Genomic DNA, 24,274 nt, shown 5'->3' on the forward strand with positions numbered 1-24,274 from the left:
TACACATAGTCATTTGATCCGTTGTTAATGTACAAATATGGATTAGTGCAGCTTTAAAGTTACATGTAAGCAGTTGGACCAATTGTCAGGGTTAGCTTAAGTGCCATCACTATGGTTATTAGAGCATTGATTAAACAGTTTCCTTTCCAAACAAAAGACTTGAAATGTTTATAAATTGAATAAAAGGTAAATCAATACATTCCATATAAAAGACAGCTGTAAAACTGTGTAATGCATAAGGGTCAGACACCTTATTACAGCTGTTAAATTATGAATTAGACCTACTATTTACTACTGGCATTTCCAAGTATGTGTAAATAATACATCACTGCTGTAGAGGTTAAATACAAGAAAACATTTACCTGAAATGTAAATGGCAAATATTTCCATGCATAAAGAATTTTTAAATAATTAATAATGAACGAGATAATTGTTTCCATAAACAATACCTTCTGGCGGCTAATAGTCTACAGTTCACTTCAAGGCCAGAAGTGGTGCATAAGATAATCAATTGTGCATTATAGTTTAACATAAAATCCACAAATAGCTACAACAATAAATAGCACATAAACCAAAGATAATAGTAGGAAGAAAATATAATTTTGCGAGGACGACAAAGACAGAAAGGCTGGGTAACATAATATCACCTCAGACGTTTTGCTCTTGGAGAGCAAGAAACCCCCAAAACCTCAAAAACCACCCAAACTCAAAAACCTGGTCATCTTACCATTAAACAACCTTAATACTGTATAACATCAACGTAGTTGATGTTTGTATTGAGAGCTTCAGTTCCATGAGAACGGACATTTTTAGTTTGAGCTCTCCCAGCAGTATCAGACCATTTGAAGTATTATGATAGTTTTTCCCAGGAGAAAGGCTGCAGCCAAGAGTGGAAGACTGAGCTTGGAGTCAGTGTTAACTGGAAGAACAGAAACTAAACGTTCAACTGTTCTGACATTGAAGAAGATATATGCAATATTACACATTACAGACCGCTTTTCTATTAGTAAACACAATGACGTATTTCTGTGGGCGGAGCGTAGGTGGAGGCAGAATAATTCTCACACATTAGCTAACGCTAACAGGCCAGCAAGTTTTGTTGGCTTGTTTTTTTAACAATAAGAGCTAACGGCTGCGGCTACCGTTAGCAGAAGGCTAAATTATTAGCAACATTTTCTCTCCATCTCTCTAATAGTTTAGCCTTCTGCGTCGGCTTATTACGGTTAGCAGAAGGCTAAACTAAACTGTTGGCAACGTTTTCTCTCCATTTCTGAAACACTTTGCCGATACTGTAGCTCGCAAAAGCCTTGAATCACAGTTTGTCCTCTCAAATGTATGCGATATCGATACATTCTGGCACCCAACAACACAGCAAGATTATATTTTTGATGCGTAACTTTAGCCCACTACTATGAGGTGATTTGTGTTTGCCTCCAGTCTTCCCTTTGTTTTGCCTCCAGCTAACACCTTGACGTAATCATGACGTCGGCTGTAAAAAGGTCTATACATATTATTAATTTTAACTTCTTAACGGAATACTTTGACAATTTGGGAAATGCTTATTCACTTTCTTGCAGAGAGTTAGATGAGAAGATCGATATCACTTTCATGTCTGTGCAGTAAAGCTGAAGCTACAGTCAGCAGCCGGTTAGGGATCTTGGAAACATTTTTGCAGTGTGTATCGTTTGCTGCAACTGTATTCAGAGACAAGCTGGGCAGTGACTATCAACACTAATTTTTTTTGGCATTTATTACATCTGCAGATGTCATTTCAAGATACTGAAGTGCAGAATGATGTCTTTTTACTGTAAAACATACAGCCTTTCCTTTCCGTTTTCTCCCCATCACTCCACTGGTTTCGTTGGTTTCCCTGCTATCTGCGCTCCGAACGCCTGCTGCCTCCTTCTCTGTCTCACTCATCAGCTCTCGGAGACAGGAAGCAATTCACTAACCCCTCTCATCACCACTCCAGTTGTTCCCGTCTCCGGCTTTTTGGCGAGCCATTTTGATAAATACCATGACAATTCATACGCAGGGAGCCCAGCCATACCATATTAGCCTCAATATGATGGAGTGTGTGAATACGGAGCAGAAATCTCGGGCCCCTGACTGAGTATAGTGCAGTATCCTCTTAAATCCCTTCAAAAAGCAAGCATTCCCTCATGGATTCATGAAAAGAGCCCATTTATAGACACGAAAAAAACGGCCCGTTTCAACAGACTTTAAGTGCAGCGGCCAAGGAAAACAATGTGCCTGGCCAGAAAAACTGAAGTCTGTAATGCACCGACTTAATTCCATTCTCTCGCATGAAAAGAGAATAAAAAGTTCAGGGCTGGCTGGAAAGCTCGCTGTGTCCGAATTGTGTGCGACTGACAGAGGCACTGACATACAAAGTATCACTCTGCACGAAAATCAACTTGAGGCTAAATCACACCACAGGCTGCCTCAGCAGGGCCGGAGTACGTCACAGTGATATGACAAGTGATTTATGGACAGCTAGGCTAAAACGCTGAAAACTGGAGAAAACGTGAGAGGGAAGTGAAGAGAGAGTATGGGAGAGGGAGAGAAAGTATACAAAGACGGAGTAATAAAGTGAGGGGGGAGATGGCGAGCGCTTGGTGCCAGTCGTCAGTCCATTTGGTCCATTAATGTGGAGAGTAACGGCCTCGCTGACTGAGGGATGATGGGAAAATGGCCCTTCCTGTAGGGTAGCTCTTGAAGTGATGTATAGTTGTGAGGACAGAGCGCGGCGCTCGATGGCCGATTCCTCCCTCCTCGGCTCATCACAGGCATAAACAACAGGGGGCCTTCCTGTAAGGAGGGGGCCGCTTTCACAATACAGAGCCAAACCAAACTACAGTGTGTGAACTGCATTGTTTTGGTCTGATAACTTTAAATCTGCTCAGTGACGACTTTAAATGTTGCCGCTGCAACTTAAGAAGAAAATGATTCTGCACTAATGCACAGTTTGAAATTGTAAAATATAAAAATTTATTAAAACTGAATACAGTATACATTATGCCACAACCACCTCGAAACTATAGTTTCAGTTAACTGTTTAATCAATGCTCTAATAACCAATATAGCAATGGCACTCAGGCCTATTTGAGCTTTTGAGAAGCCAACCCTGACAACTGGTTAAACTGATTACATAAAAAACTACAGCTGCACTAATACATATTTTTATATTAACCATGGATCACATGGGGATTATGATCTTTTTTGCTGTCTTTTGTTCGGACTCTGTCGAAGTCTGTTTGCACAGATATGCTTTCATGTTTAGGGCGCTTCGCTCTCCTTAACGCCATCCGATAGAAGACTTTTTCTGGGAACATAGAGAGCCTAGGGAGGTGAGTACTATATACAATTTTAGGGTGAACTATTCCTGTATCCTCTTCCACTCCTCGAGGGCGCCGGCACCCTCGGCCGACTTAACTTTTTTTCAGAGGCTGGAGGAGGCTCAGTTTTAGAGCTACAGTGAAGATAGTGGTATAATATGAAACTAGAAAACACAAGGAATCCATTTGTCATGGTACCTTGTCGGGAAGAACGCTAATTAACTCTACAAAGTTACGCAAAATTTTGGTAAGGAAAAACTGGCATGGTGATTTTCAAAGGGTGTCCCTTGACCTCTGACCTCAAGATATGTGAATGAAAATGGGTTCTATGGGTGCCCACGATTCTCCCCTTTACAGACCGATGCCCACTTTATGATAATCACATGCAGTTTTTTGCATGTAGTGTGTTATTTTTGCCTATTCTAAAATGGTGTATTTGAGTATTTCTGCATACTGGGGTCCATAAACAGTGTTGGAATTACATAAATTGGGTTTCACTGTAAAGCTGAGACTCTTGTGGGTCCAATGCGGCCAACTGTATTCATGTGTGATGATGTTAGTCTCCATAGTAGCCATTTTATTGTATCGAGTCCATTTATTTATTTATTTTTGACCTCACTGTGTAAAATGACCTGTGGTGACCTTTAGGATAATCACAGCCTCATAAAACGTTACAGCCACAAACAAGAGACCTAGAGCATTCAGAGGATGGATGGCTTTCCTGGGTAGATTAACAATAAGGGGGTTTCTGAGCAGTTTTAAGAACAAAAGTGCACGCCATCCAATCTCAGAAAAATACAATTCCTGCAGAAATCTCCAAATGTCAAAAGTTTTTGATATCAAATAACAGCACGGCTTTTTCTATGGTATTCCTCGAGGTCTTGGTGTCTTAATGTGGTATTTTGGAGGGATTATTGATCATTTTTATCAACTCTCAAGTGGTAAAAAATTGTTAAATTTAGCACCAAATCTGTGCAACAAATGGTATCAACCCAAAAATTGCTGCAAATCTTGTGAGACATAATAGAGCATGGTAATGACCATCACATACTTCTATCATAATGTTCTAAACCCTTATTCACTTTCACAATTTATTTTGATTAATGAATTAATTAATGATTTTGTTTTTATTATTATTAACAACTTGACACATAGTGCTGAGCTGCATCTCAAATTAATCTTCAGGTTCCCAGCTTTCAGATGATGTACACCACTTCTATGTGATATCTACTGTTGACCTGCTATCTCCCCCTATAAAGACCCCTGTACCCCCCTAAAAACAAAAAATGGGTCTATAAAAAAGAGGGATGGAGTGTAAAAGGTTAATCCCTCAACATGTTTTATGATGTTTGGATATCAGAATGTTTTTACGCCTCATCTAGATGAGAGATGAGGTTTGGGGACCATATACTTAGTTGGCATGAAGCTTCAAAGAGCTTCATAGATTTAAATGTGATCCATCATGTTTTTGCATTTTTGGTCCCTGTCCATAGTTACAAAAACTCAGCTATCTTGGGAATTCATGCAACCTGCACTCTAACAAATCATATAAATCAAATACTTGTCGAATCAACATATTCCATTTGGAAGTTAAAAGGTGCATTCTCTTAAACTAGCCCTCTATTCCTGCAATTCTAATTATTGTTTGCTATAAAACAACACCAATTACATCTACAGTAAAAACACCAGACAAAATCTGGTATTGATGCACAAATGAACTAAAGCTGTAGCTCATGTGCTATATTTGAGAGTAGCCGCTTTAAGCTCGCCCGCTCCACCGTTCTGACAAAACCCCAGCGCAGTCTGGAGGTAGTTAACAATGAGAGAGCTGACAAGGTGAAGCCAAGAACGAGCGCAGGTCTGCTCCCGGAGTGTGAAATCGACTGTGCGAACCGTTCCTACTGGCAAAGAAAGATATGCAATCATGGCATGGCTTTTAAAGTGCAGCTGTTCCAGAAGCCCAAGATGTGATTAATAGGTGCAATTTGAGATCGTTGTCAATTTTTCAAATAACTGACAAACACGTCTTGGATGATTGTTCTCAGACGGGGGGGGCCTCTGAGGAGGAATTGCCAAAACAACTCGCTTAGAGAAAATTGCAGTCTTGAAAACACTGGAGAGTGATCGCCATTTACTAATGAAAGCTCTTCTCATGGGAGACATTCAGACTCATCCGTCACACAGTCACAGACTGACATAGAGAGGTTTGGGCCTCAGCTATAAAGCCTCCCTATGACATGTTTTCTTACGATCAGTGAGAGTATGAGCTAAGTGGGAGTCCCTCAAACTCCTCGATGGAAATCTGCTGTTGGATGGCACAGCAAACTCATTTTTCAAAAGTGCTTGTTGGTCTGTCTGCAAGTTTTCAAGCCTTTTTGCGCCTGTCTGTCTTTGGTTTTCGAGCTCAGCACCTAGCTTAAGATCTGGTTTCTCACTTTGCTTTTGTGCAAAGGGATTTCCCCAACTCCTTATTCCTAACCATAATTAAACTAAATTTCCTCTTTAAAGTCAATCCATCTTCTGGCCAACAGTTCGGCACATCAACCACTGGATCAGACAGTAAGACACAATGGGAACTTAGCTTTGTTAAAGAAAGAAAAAAACAACCCGCAAAAAGTATTTTTCCTAATTGGACCGCTTGAGGAAAAGCGTGTCAGGGCTGAAATCCATCACGCTGATTGCTGGCCTTGTCTGCGTTGGAGCCACACAGGGGTGGTGGTGGTGGTGGTGCTGTGTGGGGTTTTGTTGGGGTTCTTGTGGTTTTGGATTCTGCACATGCTAGTTGGATCTCCGGAGGGAAGCCCTCGCGCAGCCCAAGAGCAGCTCATTACCTCAGTTAGTCATCAGCTCCACTGTCTGCGGCGGGATGATAAATGAGCAGGTCCTCATGTGTGGCTCTGACAGCCCCGTGGCACGGGGTCAAGCTGACATCCGTGGAAGGGGGGGGGAGGGGGGGGGGGGGGGGGGGGGGGGGGCGCAGGGAGGCCGAGCAAGAAGCAGCCACACTTCAGAGAATCTGTGAGGGCTTTCTGGGAATTTAAACACACCCTCCGGTGGCTATATTGGAGGTCTTTTCTGGCAGCAGAAGTTTTGTGAAAAGTTGATTTTCTAAAAGAACAACTTCCCATCCATCTCAACACTGATCACGCTGACACTGATAGTCTACTGTATGTTAGAGGAGTGGGGAGGGGAGTAGATTCATATAAGAATTGCCCGAGACTAACGTTAGCAGAGCGCCAAAAGTCCAGCACTAACAAACAAGACTGACCAACATTCACTGCAGCACTTAATCCTCTGAGACCCACAATAGACCCGTTTTTGTCTTTTTTAGGAAGTACAGGGGTTCTTTAGGGGGAGATAGCAAGTCAACCGTAGATGTGTGTGTCAAGTTGTTCTAGTCATAAATCAGAAATAAACATGAATTAATTAATTAATTAATTAATTAATTAATTCATTCATTCATTATTCAATAACTCTTCCAAAATACCACAGTAAGACACCAAGACCTCGAGGAACACCATAGAAAAAGCCATGCTGTGATTTGGTACCAAAAACTTTTGACATTTGGAGATTTCTGCAAGAATTGCATTTTTCGGCGATTGGATGGCGATCACTTCTGTTGTGTAAACTGCTCAGAAACCCCCTTACTGTCAATATAACTAAGAAAGCCATCCATCCTCTGAATGCCCTAGGTATTTAGTTTGTGGCTGTTAAGTTACATGAGGCTGTGATTATCCTAGAGGTCACCACAGGTCATTTTATACAGTGAGGTCAAGTTTAAAAAAACGGTCTCACTACAATGAAATGTCTACTATGGGGACTAACATCATCACACGTGAATACAGTTTCGCTCATTGGACCCAAAAGAGTCTCAGCTTTACAGTGAAACCCAATTTATGTAATTCCAAGACTGTTTAGGGACCCCAGTATGCAGAAATACTCAAATACACCATTTTAGAATAGGCAAAATTAACACACTGCATGCAAAAAACTGCATGTGATTATCATAAAGTGGGCATGTCTGTAAAGGGGAGACTCGTGGGTACCCATAGAACCCATTTTCATTCACGTATCTTGAGGTCAGAGGTCAAGAGACCCCTTTGAAAATGGCCAATACCAATTGTTCCTTGCCAAAATTTAGCCCAACTTTGGAGCGTTATTTATATGACATGGTTGGTACCAATGGATTCCTTAGGTTTTCTAGTTTCATATGATATTAGTACCTTCACTCAAGCTCTAAAAGCCTAGCCTTATGCTGTTGTTGTTATTTATCCTTTCTGAGGATACAAGTTTAAATCAATTAATTTTATTTTATGAAAAAAAAATGCCCATACGTAATTTTTAACAGCCCCTCAGTCACTTCATCCTGGCGCCTGGCCTGGGTGTCAGACTAAAAAAAGTGTTCTGTAACTACTCAATAGTAATATAGGCCTATGTCTGTTTCAATGCCCCCCAACCAGTGGCCATTTGAACTGGATGTTACAACATTACCTGGAATATTTGTGAAATCTGTGCAGTAGGAAATACTTCCAATATTCCGGTGCCTGCTTCAGGAACTGTCATTCATCACCAGACACATACACGCTCTCTGTCACACACACATGACGGCGATGACTCCCCTGTCAGCGAGTCGCCCAGGTGCTGCGTGAATGAATAAAAGTGGTGTAATTCTCCTCAGATGTCAGTTGCTGTTTTTTCACCGTAAAGTCTGGCAAATTGCGGTGATTTGCAGTCATAAATTTGTCATGCACAAGTTTCCCCTCCGACTCCGGCAGACATTTGCCTTTCAGCTGGCACTGCTGCGGCTACTTGCAGCACTAATGCATGACAACCGGATGTCTCCCGGAGAGAGCGAGAGGGCTGTATGTGTGTGTGTGGACCTGTCACTCTTGGTTGAGTGATGTTGATGTGAGCTCAAGTGGCATGACTGTGGCTCTCTATGAGGGAGGTATGGCAGAGAATCCAGACTGGATTGGGGTATGGTGAGTGTATGTGTGTGTGGATGGCTTGGCAGACATCATTTGAGGGGGATGTCATGCCCCTCAGACTCTCTCACACACACATACACAAACACAAATATCCAACAGCAGCGAGCATGAATGGTCATTCAGCTCCAGCCAGCAGTATGAAAACAAGTCAAAGGGAGGAAGACGAGGAGGAAAAGGGGGGAGGATGAAGGATGGGGTCTCGGGCCAAAAGAAACATGGTGGGCTCGTCTGTCCTCCTCCCTGTCCTGATGAGCACCCCAGGCAAATATTCTGTGAATGAGAGCATATTTTGGGGGGCTACACTTCCCATTTCACCCTGCGAAGGAGGAGGACGAGGAGGAGGAGGAGGAGGAGGAGGAGGAGGAGGAGGAGGAGGAGGAGGAGGAGGAGGAGGTGGAGGAGAGGTGACTCATCCATGATGTCATACGAGACGAACATTTTTAAATGAGTCTCAATGTGAAATAGAGAACGTGAGTTTTGGCCTGCTTCTCGGTCTGGTACTTCTATTACTGTACAACAGCACTGGCTCTCACCTTTTTCGGCTTCAGTGATCCCAAAAATAAAGTAGTGCCGTTTTAAATTCCTCGGTCAACATTTCCGCCTTGTTTGTGTGGTCCGGAAAGCCCTTTAACAATGTACAAAACATCTGTGGTGAGGCATGAATGGATGATGGTTTAACAGAATAGTTCAACACTTTAAGAAATGCTCTTATTCGCGTTCATGCTGAGATGCCGAGAAAACTGATACTATTCATGACTGTACACTAAATATGAAGCTGTGAGCTTTAGCGGCGCTGGTAGGTGGATTTTTTAGACAGAGCTAGGCTGGCTGTTTCTCCGTTTCCAGTCTTTTTGCTAAACTAAGCTAAGCTAAGTAGCTGCTGGCTGTAGCTGCATATTTAGTGTACAGACATGGTGAGTGGTATCAATCTTACCATCTAGATCTCAGCATGAACACAAATGTGGTCACGTTGTTAGGCAGGTTTTGTTACATTCTGACAGAGCCAGACTAGCTGTTTCTTATCTGTATGCTAAGCTAAGCTAGCTGGCTACTGGAATTAGCTTCCTGTTTTATGGACTAGGGATGTCACTAGAACCGATACTTCGGTACCAAGTCGATGCCAAAATTCTGAAAACGTACAGTACCGCAGGCTCCGACAGAGCTCGAGACTAACAGCGTCCCGGGACGATAGAAAATGTGTTTGGGATGCCTTTGCCACTCAACGCGTCCAGGGGGATGCACCCTATTTTTTGTGCAGGATTGTGCTGTTTACCAGCTGCTGACAGCTAATGTTAACTAGCTCTCGTCCTGCTGATTTCAACATGGAAGGTGCCATTGATTTTGATGCGTTCAGGCTCTATTCAGTAAAAATGAGTATTGGGCAAAAGTAAATTCGAACGTTTTCACGGTGTGTTCAAACGTAATCTTGTAAAATGTAGTTTTTGGTGAGAAACTTGAATAAATCCAGTTGTTTGAAGGAGATTTTATTACAGCAATATAAAATAGATAACAGAGAGAGAATTATTACCTGTTTAACCTCCTAACAAAAAACAGTATGCAAACAGTAATAAAGGAGTGGCTGTTGAAGTACATGGGAATTAATGTTTTACTGTTGTTTTTTACCGTGGTATCGAATTGGTACAGAGAATTGTGGAATTTCACTGGTATTGGTATCGACGACTACATTTCTGGTATCGTACCGTAGAGTCATATCAATGTTCTCATCTAACTCTCTGCAAAAAAGCAAAAAAAAACTATTCCCAAATGTGTGGAAGTTTTCCTTTTGGTCCAAACATAGAGTACATGATGAGCTGAGATATTTCCAGCACAGCTGAAGAAAGAACGTTAAAAAGCTTTTATTCCACGGTTTTATTTATAGAACAAGTTAAAATAAGCTCATGGAACATAAACTGTTGTAATATTTGAGTTTTAACACTTAATAATGACTATTTTCTACTCTCTCTCTCTTTACACTCTCTACTTTGTTTAGCAGCTACGTATATTGGTAACCAGGCTGACGTGTGTGGGACACAGAGCCTGGACGCGCTCCTTTGATCTCTGGCTGCAAACCCACGATAATGAGGTGACTTTATGATCGTTGAGAATTTATGCTCACTGGACATAACAGTTTTCAATTCAACAAATTATGAACCTTGTCCGTCTGACATTTTCGCCACTTCTCCCATTGCAGGAATGCCGTTAAGTGAGAGGTCTAATGGAGTTTGCTGAGGGTGTGACAAGTACTCATAAGGGTTTAAATTACCTTTGAAGTGACGGCTAATCACTGTGGTGAAGCAGTTTTGGCTCAGTGGCTACAGCTGCTACACCAGAGGAGTCCAAACTGGGGCCTTCTGGCTGACGTATTTCCACAACAGTGGAATAGTGGACGTGGCACAATAGAGATTCATGGTCTCCAAATATTAATGTTAAAAGTTAGATTTTGTCCACAGGCGCAGTTTGCGTCGGTTCAGGGGGCTCACTGAAGCCCCTAGAAATGCATTTATATTTTTTATAATAACTTAGAACTAATAATTTCTTGTAATGATGAATAATATTGTTACGCCATATCAACAAACCACGAGACGTAACCACTTAAATGATCAGTGAGTAGTACTTGCTATCTTCTGACCTTTGTGTTACAGAAAACAAGTTTTATACTGAAATATTTACTGAAAATGACATACAATACAGCCAACAGTGACCTAAATTTCAGGCGATCTCCTGGTGATCTCTCTCTTGAGCCTGCTGCCACCTTATTTAGGTGTTTGTAATAAAATGAGGAGGTATCGTACAGATTTCAACTTCACGAATCAGTTGTTCCTCGTCCGTTGCAGCCCTTTCAAAACGAGCAACAGAAATAAATAGAAACGGGGCGTCCAACAAAAGTTCAGCTCAAAACGGCACGCTGTGCAGCGCTTCGTTGATTGTGGCCAGTTAGGACATTCCAGTAAAAAACAATGCAATCAAACAGATTTTGCTTGTATCGTATTCTGTTTGGAGGCTGTAATATGTAGGCTACACGCATCCCAATACTATAGACCTCTCTGTGTTGTATACATTACCTTCCCTCTAGATTTTCTTTTTAGTGGACCCCCAATCTTAAAGTTCAAACTGCGCCTATGATTTTGTCTCTGTCTCTAAAAACAAGGAGCAAGGGTTCAGCAATCAACAATAAGGGGAACACGTTGCTGCGTGTAGTGCCGCGGACATGCAGCCACTTTCCCAGTAACTGTCATTTATAGTTAGTTTAGCAGGTTGTCAGCTGTGTGTCTGCCTGGTGTTACGACAGCGAGTGCCAACAAACCGTGTGTGTGTTTGTGCTCGCCATTGTCACACACATACAATCTGTCAGCGAGGCGTAACTTTAGCAAGTGTCCAACAGACCATGTGTGAGGCGGCGGTGTGTGGTGCTATTGTATGACTTTGGTGAATCCAAAGTCATACAATAGCACAAACAAACTAACTGATCGAGGCAGCGGTAGACCAGCAACACCCGTGTTCTGCGAGGTAAAATTACTGGTCTGGTTGCATTGGCGAGAGCATCGATAACAGCTTCAGTTCCCCGTCTGAAACATAGACTGTATAGCTGTCTCACGGCAAGGTGAACTGGCAAAAATATTCTAAATATAGTGTACACTTAAACTGATATTGATTTTTTTTAGGTGAGCCTTTCTTTTAGGTGTCTAAAATACGTTTTGCTGCCGGCCCCATCTACAGCAGTACGTTGCTTTGCTTCCGTGCGGTAACTCCTGTCTGCTTTTCCATACTGGAGGCGTGCCGACCGTCATCTACTGTAGGTAATACGCTGACTATAGATAAGTACCTCATACAACCCCACTTCAAAACACCCAAACTATCCCTTTAACTTTAGGCAACTAAAACTACTACGCTATGTTTAAGAAAAGATTGTGGTCATGGTTAAAAGAAACCAAATTTAGCTGTAGGAAGACTGGATGTTAACTGTGGTCTCCAACATCAAAGTCATGCCCCTTGTGCCCCCAACCATCTTCCCTGACCTCCATCTTAAGAGGTTTTGTGGCACTATAACAACGTCAAGCTACTTTCAGGGCCCCACATCCCAAGGGGCCGGTTGGGAATCAAGCCTCGGTTACTGTCGCCTTTGCTTCTGAGAGAGAGGAGTCATTTTTCGCATGGCCACAAGACGCTGCCTGTCGGGAAAACATGAGCATTGGTCGTTTTAAGTGTTTGATCAAATGATTAATGCTGCTGTTTTTACTGGTGAGGACAGCCCGAAACACCATCAAAAGAAGACTCACAAGAGCAACATTAGTTTTTCCAACCCCATTAGAACCAATTAGACAAGCCCACGCTGAGTGATAACAGAGTTTGGTAGCTCCCTGGGTGGAGACAGATGCTATCTGGCTCTTTCGTTGAAGCAGCACGAACTTTAAACACACCAGTGTTTTACTGAGGGGGATCCCAGTCCCAGCAGAGTCCTTTATATCCGATGTAAGACACGGTGGTGTCAAAGAGCCCCTTGTGTTCCCCCTCAGGACCAGTAGGAGTTATTTTAATAGCTGTCTGACCCATGGTGGCTCTAGCCTGCTGCCATCCCTCTCACAGGGAAACTATTGTGCTGCATCAGAAACACAGAAAGCAGAGGAGAGCCTAAAAAGACGTCCGACAGTTCTTTTTCTGCCGTCGGCTGCTTGTCACTCATCTTGGCGAGTTATCAGCTATCCTGAGGCTGAGATTAGCATCTTCAGTAACACACACTGAAAAATTTACTGTGGTTTAACGCTTTTTTTTACCACTCAAAGCTGATATGACTTCGCAAAACTACATACAGTTAACTTGCGCTTCAACTTTGGTGACCTTCGACATGTAAATTTGTGCCATTGACCAAGTCATCTTGACAGCTGTTGACTTTGAAGGAACAAAGAGAGGAACAAAAGTCAGGAAGCTAGTTCGTAGCATACCATGAACTTTTATTTAATCCTCCTCTGCCAGACATAAACTGCTCAACAAAAGAGGGATGGTTTGCTGACAGTTACGAGGCAGAAATTGGTGAAACAAATCTTTGAAATGTGGGAACTTATTGTCCCGTTAGCAACCGAGCTAACAAGCTTCCTAACTGACACAAGCTAGCTAACGTGTAGAGCATAATTTGTTTTCCTCTTGAACTCTTTATCGAATGAAATGCTGTACAATCATGAGAAGATGCCACAGTACACATGCCACAGTACATAGAAATTATAAGTACACTCTGTGAAGTGCTGTAACTGGGTAGGCCTTTTAGCCGTTAGCTCACTGGCTAAGTTCATCAACTAGCGGGTAGTTACATTACCGAGCCTCTAGCACTTCCAATTTCACTAAGACGGTGGATTAATTTCGCTGTGCCACTTCCCGGTGTGACCAGGCATTAAAGCAACAGTGGGTAGAAATGGAGCAAATATGATTTAAAAAAGTTATTTTTATAAAATGGTCACTATATCCTGACAGTAGTGCATGAGACAGGTAATCTGAAAAAAAATCAGGTGTCCTCCGGTGCTCCGAACGGCATCTGCAAGATTTCACAGACCGGAGGAAAACAACCAATCAGAGTCGAGCTGGAGCCTTGCTGTCTCTGAGCAGCTGTCAATCACTTGTGAAATCCAATCAAACGGTCAAACTAGGCAGCGCCGATCAAATATGAATCAATATTCTGTTACTGTAATGCCTATTTCTCGCCTCAAATGTTTTCAGAAACATCTTGTAGTGCACTGGTTAGCTGTAAAATGAGAAAGTTTGTGACCCGCCAGCCATGTTGAGATCTGTCGAGGAAATACCAAGCATCACCCACCAGTCGGAGCACAGCCAATAGGAACGCTCAAAAGGAACGCTCTATCTGAAATTACCTGTTATGGTCAAAGTCACGGGCTAGATTTTTTAAAGCCTGAAGACAGAGTCATGAGGAGGTGCAGAAGTCTAGTTTTCTCTCAGAACATTTGAATTACAATATGCTGAAAGGTTATTATGGAAGTTTTGCCCAGTGATGCCAAAAATATTCCACCTACTGCAGGTTTAAAGGGGACACTGTTTCTGGTAAAGGTAGCCTAATTTTTCAATGCTATGAACACCACAAATTAAACTCCATTCACCTCTTTTGTATTGGGGTGAGCATTACATCATTGGGGCAGAATTATCAGAGGCAAACACTAGAGCCCCAATTGAGAAAATGATTGTTATTATTAAGCATATTATTTAAAAAAAAAATATGTATAGCAAACTGTGACTCTTAAACCTTGACCCTCTGACCCCCCCATCCCTTGGCGGGAAAAAAATTAAATCAGCCTAGCTTACTGTGTCCTCTCTTATAGTAACTACTACTAAAGTTACTTATGACAATTCCAGCTCTGATACAAAAAAACAGCTAATTTCTTAAACTAAATGCAAATCCTCCTTACAAATAATCACATCATCACTGGAATATGGTGTCAACGGGTTGGGGTGCAAAAACACATGACAGCTATGAGCCACCCTATCCTACTGTACCCCACAAAACCAACAAGATCTCATTCAAGCCTATATAATACATCTATAACAGCATGTATACAGCAGAGCAACCATTATACAGACCCTTCAGAACCATGGACAGTGAACAGCTATCATGGCATTTTGAATCCACCACCACAAACAATTAATACTGTTAATTATTAGATTGGCAAATGCATGACCGTTTTTCTAAATAAACCTTAACATACAAAAAACAGTGTCAGCAGCAGTCAGAATAAAACCAGATGGCACAGCAGCCTATAACATGTCAAAGCACACTTGCCCTTCTACCCTCTGATGGTCGCATACTTGAACATGAAAACTTGGATAAACCTCCATCAGAAACTCCTTCATTGGTCCAGGAACCTCTCTCGGCACCAAACAGCAAGCAATCAGTTGAAATGCCTCTCAAAAAGCCTTGGTTTTCTGCACAAAATGAAGCTCTGGTGTAAGTCTGTAAAACTGTCGCAACGACGTCTTCCTCACCAGCGGTGACGTTACTCGCGGCTTCCGTCGTGAGCCTAGCTACAGTAGCTAGCTGGCTGCGTTTTCCGTGTTTTCTTCTGCTAGCGTGTCATTCGTGTTTCCAACAGCGGGCGGAACTTGCCATAAAGTTAGCGATAACAAACCACAAGTATTTAGAGTGAAGATATGATAGGTACATTTCACTGTCATTTGAAATTAGTCTCTTAATTAGCCTCTCGTTCCGTCGTGTCTAGACAGTAACCCACAAGTTGCGAAACTTTCGCGAGTTGGTAGACGTTAGTATACCTCGTCGGGCAGCTAGTCTCGCGAGAGTTCTTGTAAGTTTTTGCACGTTTTTACAATTTTTACATTTTCATCTGTAAATTTAGAGCTAGACCACCAATCACATCAATCTGATAGGTCGACAAAGGGGCTTATTGATTTAAGTCTTTACATATACCGACACAAACTCAATAGGTAGGTTTGAAAGGTTTATTTCCTCGACTACTTTTTGTTTAGATGTTGATTGTCAAATTAAGAAAATATAGAAAAAGATGGAATTAGAACTGATTTTAAATAATAAAATAAATACATATTTATTTATTTAAAAAGTTTAATGTTAATTATTTTTATGTTAAATCTTAACTTCTTATAGGAGGCTCTTTGTGTCTGTAGCCACACTAACTGAGTGGATGTTGCATATTAACAGTGTAGGTAAGTCTTCACATACCAACACAAATTAAATAGGCAGGGTTGAAGGCTTTATTTCCTCGACATTTTGTTTAGATGTTGATTGTCAAATTAAGAAAATATAGAAAAAATTGAATTAGAACTGATGACTAAGAACTGATTTATCTATTTATTGATTTATTTTAAAAAGTTGAATGTTAATTATTTATATGAACATTTTGCAGCTTTATATGAGGCTCTGTGTCTGACCTTAAATAGCCACACTACTACAAATTAAATAGCCAGTATTTTTGTTTAGACATTGATTGTCAAATTAAGAAAATATAGAAAAAATAGAATTAGAACTTTTATTTATTTATTTAAAAAAGTTTAATGTTAATTATTTTTATGTATATATATATATAGTTTATGTATTTATTTTAAAAAGTTTAATGTTAATTATTTTTATGTATATATATAATTTAGGTATTTATTTTAAAAAGTTTAATGTTAATTATTTTTACGTTCAATTTTGCAGCTTTATAACCTCTTACAGGAGGCTCTTTGTGTCTGGTCTTAAATAGCACCACTACCTGAGTGGATGTTGCATATTTAAAGTGTAGGTAAGTCTTCACATACCAACACAAATTAAATAGGCAGGGTTGAAGGCTTTATTTCCTCGACAACATTTTGTTTAGATGTTGATTGTCAAATTAAGAAAATATAGAAAAAAATGCAATTAGAACTTATGACTGAGAACTGATTTATTTATTTAAAACAGTTTAATGTTAATTATACATATGAACATTCTGCAGCTTTATTGGAGGCTCTGTGTCTGACCTTAAATAGCCACACTACCTGAGTGGATGTTGCATATTTACAGTGTAGGTTTAATATTCTCCTGGGATGCTCCTCTGTTCTTAACTTTAATCTAAACTGTGCTGCCTGCACGTCTCTGGTTGGCTGGTCGCTCCGAGGCGTCACCATGTGTCCTCCAGCAGCAGCAGCAGCAGCAGCAGCGAGAGAGAGAGAGAGAGAGAGAGAGAGAGAGAGAGAGAGAGAGAGAGAGAGAGAGAGAGAGAGAGAGAGAGAGAGAGAGAGAGAGAGAGAGAGAGAGAGAGAGAGAGAGAGAGAGAGAGAGAGAGAGAGAGAGAGAGAGAGAGAGAGAGAGAGAGAGAGAGAGAGAGAGAGAGAGAGAGAGAGAGAGAGAGAGAGAGAGAGAGAGAGCTCCATGCCTGCGTCCTCCTCCGGTCTCCTCCCACTGGAGGACCAGCTGTAGACCGTGAACCGTGCAGTGCGGGTCTGACACGGATTACCTGGATACCGGCTTGAAGTCTGGGTGGGCATCGAGCAGCGAGAGACACAAAGCAGCTCTTTCTTTTTAACTGAAATAAGTTTCTTTTTAAATGGAATCATTTCTGAGGACATCAACCATGGCGAGTTGGCTTCTTCTTCCCACTCTGCATTTATTACTGATCCTGGAGTCGAGCTGGGCTCAAATCCTCTCTGAGGATGTTGGTGAAGCTGTGCGTCAGGGTACCGAGGTCCCATCACCGGCTGTGGAGCAGCGCGTCTTTACGCACGAGAGCGCCAACCGGGACATGGTCTCCATCAACATGTTCAAAGTGTTCGAGAGGTACAGCAAAGAGCCGCAGAGCCAGAGGGACGGAAACACAGTGAGGAGCTTTAAAGCTGTCCACAGTGAGTCATCTTATTGTCAACCATCAACAGGTTACTGTAGAGCAGAGAAACAGGCCATAATAACATGTAATAATTAATTAGTAGGGAGGTTTTATATCCAATATGTGTCAAAATACATACATTTACTTTGTTCAAATCACTCAGGTATTTTCAGATTACTGGTATTATATATATGTATGTACACATCCGTTTCTGGACGCATGTGTACATTTATACACATTTATGTATATATACTGTATATATTTGTTTTATGAACTTGTCCTACCATTTTAACACTTCTATTATTATTATTGATATGTTCTGTGATGTCTGTTTTAGCGGTTACCATATTTGTTTTACTCTACCTGCTTTTATTGTCTGATGTTCTGTTTCAACAGTTACCATATCTTTTACTTTATTTATCTGCTTTTATTGTCTTGTGAAGCACTCTGTAACATCTGTTTTGAGAAGTGCTATATAAATAAATGTATTATTATTATTATTATTATGAACTTATTATGAATTATATTGGACATATTTTGTTAAAAAATCTAAATTGTATATATTTTTAAATTTTTGAAGCATGCGTTTGTGTCACTCAAGTAGTAGTGATAATAATAACAATAATAATAATGATAATAATAATAATTGACCTGATACCCAGTTGGTGGCCATTATAATATATCACAGCTTCTAGAAAATGTTTATTAGCTGAAACAATTTAAAAACAGTTAAATGTGAATCAGCAAAATAGCCTATTCTTATTTACAAAATTATTTTTAATATAACTTAAAACCGTTTTATGCTACTTGTCCTTGAACATTTAAAGGGTGCCTAATCTCATTTTTGTTTCCCCACTTTTATTTCACTTATTTTTGTGATCAACCTTTTACAGTGGGAAAATACAGAAATTTCACATTAAACTTGAAAAAGTCCAATGTTGTAGCACAAAATAATACCTCGACAAAGCATGCGATCTTAATTATTTCGTCAGTGCAACATCCTAAACATCCTAAACGCAGGTGTTTTGTCAATCACAAAGCAGCTCCCGCTCCCCCTTTGGACTAAAAATCTTCACCTCTCTGCTCCGTCGCTGTTCTGATTTAGTGATCTGGGGGACTTTAAGTCTCGAGCACTGTTAGTTCCTCCGGTAGCTGCAGCAGCCTATAGGTGTTAGACAAGAGCCTATTATCACGCCCAGACACCGGCTGCACAGCGAAAGAGCCTCAGAGGAGCTCTTTCTGCTATAAGCATTTCCATATGCCTGCGACAGACAGACAGACCTACTGGACCGATCCAATGTTTGTCTTTCAGGCTTGCGGTGGAAGTGTGGGAGACGAGGTTGAACTTCAAGAGGGTAGCCATCTAGGATGAGGCTTTTGTTCATGCGTGAGGCGGGCACTTAAGCGTGCCGCGCTTAATATTTTCCATGCTGCTGCTTATGTCAGTCAGATGTGTTGAGCATTATTTTGCAGAAGACGTATTGTTATTCATGTCAGTCAAACGTGCCAGGATGAGATGATAGAGGAGGGGGGGAAAAGGTTCAAGGAAGCATCTTTATTGTTCATTTCAGAGAGAGATCCTCTTTCAGGTATTTAGCATCTGTTTGACAAACATCTGTATGGTTGAATCCTTTTTTAAAGCCAGTAGATAAATTAGAAAAAGCTTGGATGAAAAACATGTGATCATTCTTCTTCGAATTTCTCTCCAAATCCTCCAGGAGTCTTGCACGGCAAAGACGTGTTCCAGTTCAACCTGTCCTCCATCCAAGAATCAGAGCTCATCCTCCTCGCCTCTTTCCATTTCCTCCACAAGCGGCCCCGCCACCACCAGCGACCGTGGCGTTTCCGAAGGCCTCGCCACCAATCCGTAGGCCTCCAGCATCCCAATCCTCCCTCCCCGCAGCTGCTCTTCCACGGATCGTCCTTAAACTCAGCTTTAGGAAACATAACTCTGGCTCCGTTCAAGAAAGGCTCTTGGCAAACGGGGGATGTAACGGCGGTGGTGAAACACGCCATGGACGTTAAAGAGCTTGTGGTCACGGTGGAGTTCGATATGGGGTTCGGGGCGGCTCGGGGGCAGCAGAGGAGCCCTCACGGCGGCCAAGAGCATCTCTCTCCGGCCAACCTGCCGTATATCCTGCTGTACGCTGATGATCGAGCTATAGATGAGCCGAACAGCGTGGCCACGTCGCTCCAGAGGTACGGGCCCTTCCCCGTAGCGGAGGATGCCTCCGCTTCAGCCTCAAGGATCCGGAGGGAGCTTCATCTCCAGATCCAAACCAACAACATCCCGGAGGTCCAGTACAACACCTTGAAGAATCACGAACTGTGGCAGAACACGTATTTCCCAGCAAAAGCCAAAGCAGTAGTGAAACCAGGAAGAAAGCAGGGTCAGGAGAGCAGTGAGGGCCTGGGGAAGCCGCAGGTGCTGAGCTTCGACGAGAGGACGATGAAAAAGGCCAGGAGGAGACAGTGGAGCGAGCCCAGGGTGTGCTCCAGGCGCTACCTCAGGGTGGACTTCGCCGACATCGGTTGGAGCGAGTGGGTTTTGGCGCCAAAGTCGTTTGATGCCTACTACTGTGCCGGGGCCTGTGGATTCCCCATCCCTAAAGTGAGCCAGAGAAACTTTTTATGCTTATGAGGACTTATTATGCTTTTGTGCTTTTTCCCTTTCCTTTAGTGTGTTATATAGTTTTTTGTGCACGTAAAAGGTCTGCAAAGTTACAAAGACCACACCAAAGGAAGTTACTCTCCCCCACAGAAACACTGCTCCTGTAGTGCCTGAAATGCTTCGCTTTCTTCCGTGACGTGGTGATGTCAAGAAGTAACGCATTCGCATAATACCTGCCTAGCAGCTAGATTGGCACGCCCTCAAAAAAAGCTAGTTAAGGCATTTGCACTTCAAGTACGTATTTTTTGGATGGGTTTTATTAATCCATCATCGGATAAAAATAGTTATTCAGAGAAACGTTGCACACTGAGTGAGTCTGATGCGTTTTATGATTCTATCTGTTGCGAAAATTCGCAATACAAGACAAAATTGAATTAATTACGTGGTTGCAATGGATAGCAATTGCCCCAAACGGGGCTAATGAATGAATGACATTAGCAAGAAGCTTTTGTTTATCTGCCTAGAGCACAATCACTCCTGTCTCATCTTTTGTGATCATCCCTGATTCCAAGCTGTTCTGAAATTCCCTGTCACAATCAATCTTTAAATTTCGCATCTCTGTAGTCTTTATTTTGTTTGTCGTAAAGTGCTTTGTGCAGGGAGACGATGTAAATGTTTATCATGCCATTTTGGATGATGACGTTTGACGGACGGTGGCTCTGAGTGGTCAAACAACCCTCTTTTAGCTTTTGACGAATGCAAAAAAGCAGAAAATTTAACCTGTTTCGAAAACTTTAATGACGGACAACATTTTTGGAGTCGGTGTGTAAACGTGATTGACTCAACGTTCGGTCGTATTTATTTTTAAACATTAAAACATGTAAACATGTTCTAGTAGAAACCCAAAATACAAGTACGCACCTGAAAATGAGCATAAAAGGTCCTCTTTAAGTTTTGTTACTGGATTCATTTTCATTTTGAATTCAGACAATAGAAACACATAGAAAACATGTAAATATAAATCAATTCTTTTGAGGCATCAGTTGGCATATTTATGTTTTTTGCCGTTATTTTTTACTGTTGTAACATTAAGTTCTATTGGCATTAATCCCTTTTATTCCCACTCGCTTTCTTAGGTGGTGCGTCCTTCCAATCACGCCACTATCCAGAGCATCGTCAGAGCGGTGGGAATCGTCCCCGGCGTCCCCGAGCCGTGCTGCGTTCCGGAGAAGATGAGTCCCCTCAGCGTTCTTTTCCTGGATACAAACAGGAATATGGTGCTGAAGGTTTACCCCGGCATGTCTGTGGATACCTGTGCCTGTCGGTAGGGCCCGAAGAAGATCAATGTAGACTCAGCATCTATCAGGAGGGCATTTCCACATCGAAGAGGACAGCAGGGATGAAGATACGGCTTGCAGGGCTCTCGTTCTTGAGTCTCAGTTCGAGAACTCTTTTTTGTGAATCCTGGACTCTGTCATGATCGGACGTTGACTCAACTTTTTCCTGCTTATCTAACAATTTCCATAGATGTGTTTTTTTCTCCACCCAGGCCACCTTAATTTTCTTTTTCCTCCCTTCATCCAAAGCAGCTTAAAGAAGTGCACTTAATACAAACCTGTGTAACGTAATGTAGACCGGCTGGATGTTGAAGCTAAGTACAAAACACCTGCGGGTAGATCTTCATCTCTGTTGATGCTTCATAAACTTTTCAGCACACTTTCACTTTTATAAAGTGCCTGTTTTAATATTAGACAAGATGAGACTTGATTTTCTCTGGTCTTAGACTGGACTCAGACCTGTTTTTTTGGAAATGTTTCCAACTTAGCTCAACATCTGGGTTTCAACAGTTTCTGAAACCTGACATCAGCTGCTGCTTGCCTCCGTCATTAGGCTTCAACTGGACACACTGATGAACTGCACACAGACTGGGGACGGTCTCCATGGCAGCACATTCAGATCCTACCCAATCATCCAACCCTCATCATGTAAATACCGTAGTTACTAATGCAAACTAAATGGTACTTATTCTTAAGCGATGTGTCACATTGTTGCCATTGAACGCCGCCCATATATTATGCATGAGAGGTAATATCTTCTCTGAAATATATTTCAATAGCCATTTGTTTATATAATGTATATAATGAGTGTGTTTTGACACCTACTGAGATTTAATGTACTACAAGCCTTGTGTTGCTTGCTTCTGCTGCAGCTGAGAGGGAAAAAAATGGTACGTTGCTGCCACCTGCTGGGCATTTTGGGGAGGTTGAAGAGACTAAAACATTTTAAAGGAGAGCTACTTCGTGTGGCTATTCAGTATTTCCCTTTAACACATAAATACTGTTTATCAGTGATGACATGTAATAATAGTACATTTCCATGGTAAGTAAAAAAGGGATAAATGTATCTGACCTTATAACTGTACGGCTCGAAGTGTATTTGAATAGTTATATGATGTGTGCTTTAACGAATCATAGACAAAATCTATGTTTGGTAAGGAAATAAACTTGTACATACGGTAAAAGACACGCTGACTTTCTTAGGTTTTATAAAAAGTTTGTGTACATTTGACATAATATTCCTTACTATAATTTTTTGTATGTTGATACCAAAGAAAAAAAGGGTCAAAGTGGCATGATAGTGTTTGTTTCTGAACAAAGCTACAATTGAGACGTCCTGTGGTGAAATTTGATCATAGCAAATTTTATATATTTTTTTGTTTTGTTTAGTTCTTCACATAAAGGCAGTAATGTCATGTAATGTATAATAGTTGAGTCCACCTTAAAGTTGCACTCATCAATATTTTTATGTCCACAAATGGATGAGATGACGATGTGAAAGGTGAAATGACTCACTCGTAATGACAAACCAACAGAGTTATCATTGCTCCAAGAAGCGTATAGGCGTCTTTCAGCGCTTCGTTTTGGTTTTACGGCCCATGACTTACTGTTTGGGTTCACTCCCACGGCTCTCATCAGCATTGTTTCCAGCCACAGCCGGCAGTTGTTTTCAGCTAAAAAACTAATAAACCCACTTTACACTACTTCCCCAGTACAAAAAAAAACAGAGGAACAAAGTTAGCAACTACTGGTGAACATAGTGGAGAATTTAGCGTCTAAAAGTCACATTTTCTTCTCAGGAGTTGATGGAGACCAAAAACTGAGCTTAAAGGACAGTGAATATTGAACTTATATTCATCAAAGTTGCTGTCTGCTGGATGTGTAAATAAGCAACTATGTGCTATCGGTTTGGCAAATCAACTTAATACTGATGATAATGTGTCGGTGTTGTGTTAACAGTTTGTTCCTCTGCCCCCCAAAAAATGAATGCTGCTTTAAAGAGCTGTTCAAAATAAAATACTTAAAGGTTATCTATATACGATATCTTGTTAGCACTGTTTTCACTGTTAGCTGTGAGCTATGTTGAGAGCTGTGCAGAGGCAATAGAGATGCTCCCAATCTTGCTTTTAGCACCTTTAATTGGAGAGTTTGAATGTAACGCGATGGTCTAAATGTTGTTTCAAAGCCTTTTGCACCCTGATAAGAAAGAAATTCTGGAGGAAATGTTTGGAGACTCCTGAATTTCTTGACCTGGGTTGTGTTGAATATTGGGACCAAACATTGGTCATTGCAAGCCTGAGTATAATATTAATATCAGCCATTAAAGACCACAGTCTATTGGCCAAACTCTAATATAATTTAACAGGTTCTTACTGCATATTTTTCAACCCAGTAATTTGGCCTAAAGTAAAATGACCACTGTTTCACAACCGATCTTTCTCAGTCCAGTTTCCAGTCGTGCTGTGTTTGTTTTCCTCCTGCGTGCTGACATTATTTGCCGTGTCCGTGCCAGTAGATTTTGTCATCGCCTTTCATCACTGATTGACTCCATAGAGAGGGACTCTTAAAAGCTTGAAAGGGCCACAATGAAAGCATTTTTTATGAAACCCGGCATGAACCGAGTACTGAGTGACTGCATGGGTGAAAGACAGAAATTCCCAGATAGGCCGGACTTGGGCCAACGTCCCCA

The 24,274-nt window shown here is 41.4% G+C and overlaps 1 protein-coding gene across 2 annotated transcripts; it reads left to right on the forward strand.

Moving 5' to 3' along the window:
• Positions 1 to 17,204: 17,204 nt before the first annotated feature.
• gdf10b (growth differentiation factor 10b) lies at positions 17,205 to 22,769 on the forward strand. Of its 2 annotated transcripts, none has more exons than XM_074620372.1 (3): positions 17,205 to 17,656; positions 19,356 to 20,248; positions 21,385 to 22,769. In XM_074620372.1, the coding sequence occupies exons 1-3, from the start codon at positions 17,362 to 17,364 to the stop codon at positions 21,574 to 21,576; spliced, it is 1,380 nt and encodes a 459-aa protein (XP_074476473.1). In that variant the 5' UTR covers positions 17,205 to 17,361; the 3' UTR covers positions 21,577 to 22,769. The 2 variants fall into 2 exon arrangements, with proteins under 2 accessions (XP_074476473.1, XP_074476474.1); XM_074620373.1 differs by lacking the exon at positions 17,205 to 17,656 and adding an exon at positions 18,783 to 19,226.
• The last annotated feature ends 1,505 nt before the right edge of the window (positions 22,770 to 24,274 follow it).

The sequence above is a fragment of the Sebastes fasciatus genome, chromosome 20, assembly GCF_043250625.1.
Source record: "Sebastes fasciatus isolate fSebFas1 chromosome 20, fSebFas1.pri, whole genome shotgun sequence".
Lineage (NCBI taxonomy): Eukaryota > Metazoa > Chordata > Actinopteri > Perciformes > Sebastidae > Sebastes > Sebastes fasciatus.

Coding starts and splice junctions, on each gene's coding strand:
- gdf10b (XM_074620372.1), top strand. CDS start 17,362: ATGGAATCATTTCTGAGGACATCAACCATGGCGAGTTGGCTTCTTCTT. Junction 17,657..19,355: donor GAGCTTTAAAGCTGTCCACA/GTGAGTCATCTT, acceptor CAAATCCTCCAG/GAGTCTTGCACGGCAAAGAC. Junction 20,249..21,384: donor GTGGATTCCCCATCCCTAAA/GTGAGCCAGAGA, acceptor TCGCTTTCTTAG/GTGGTGCGTCCTTCCAATCA.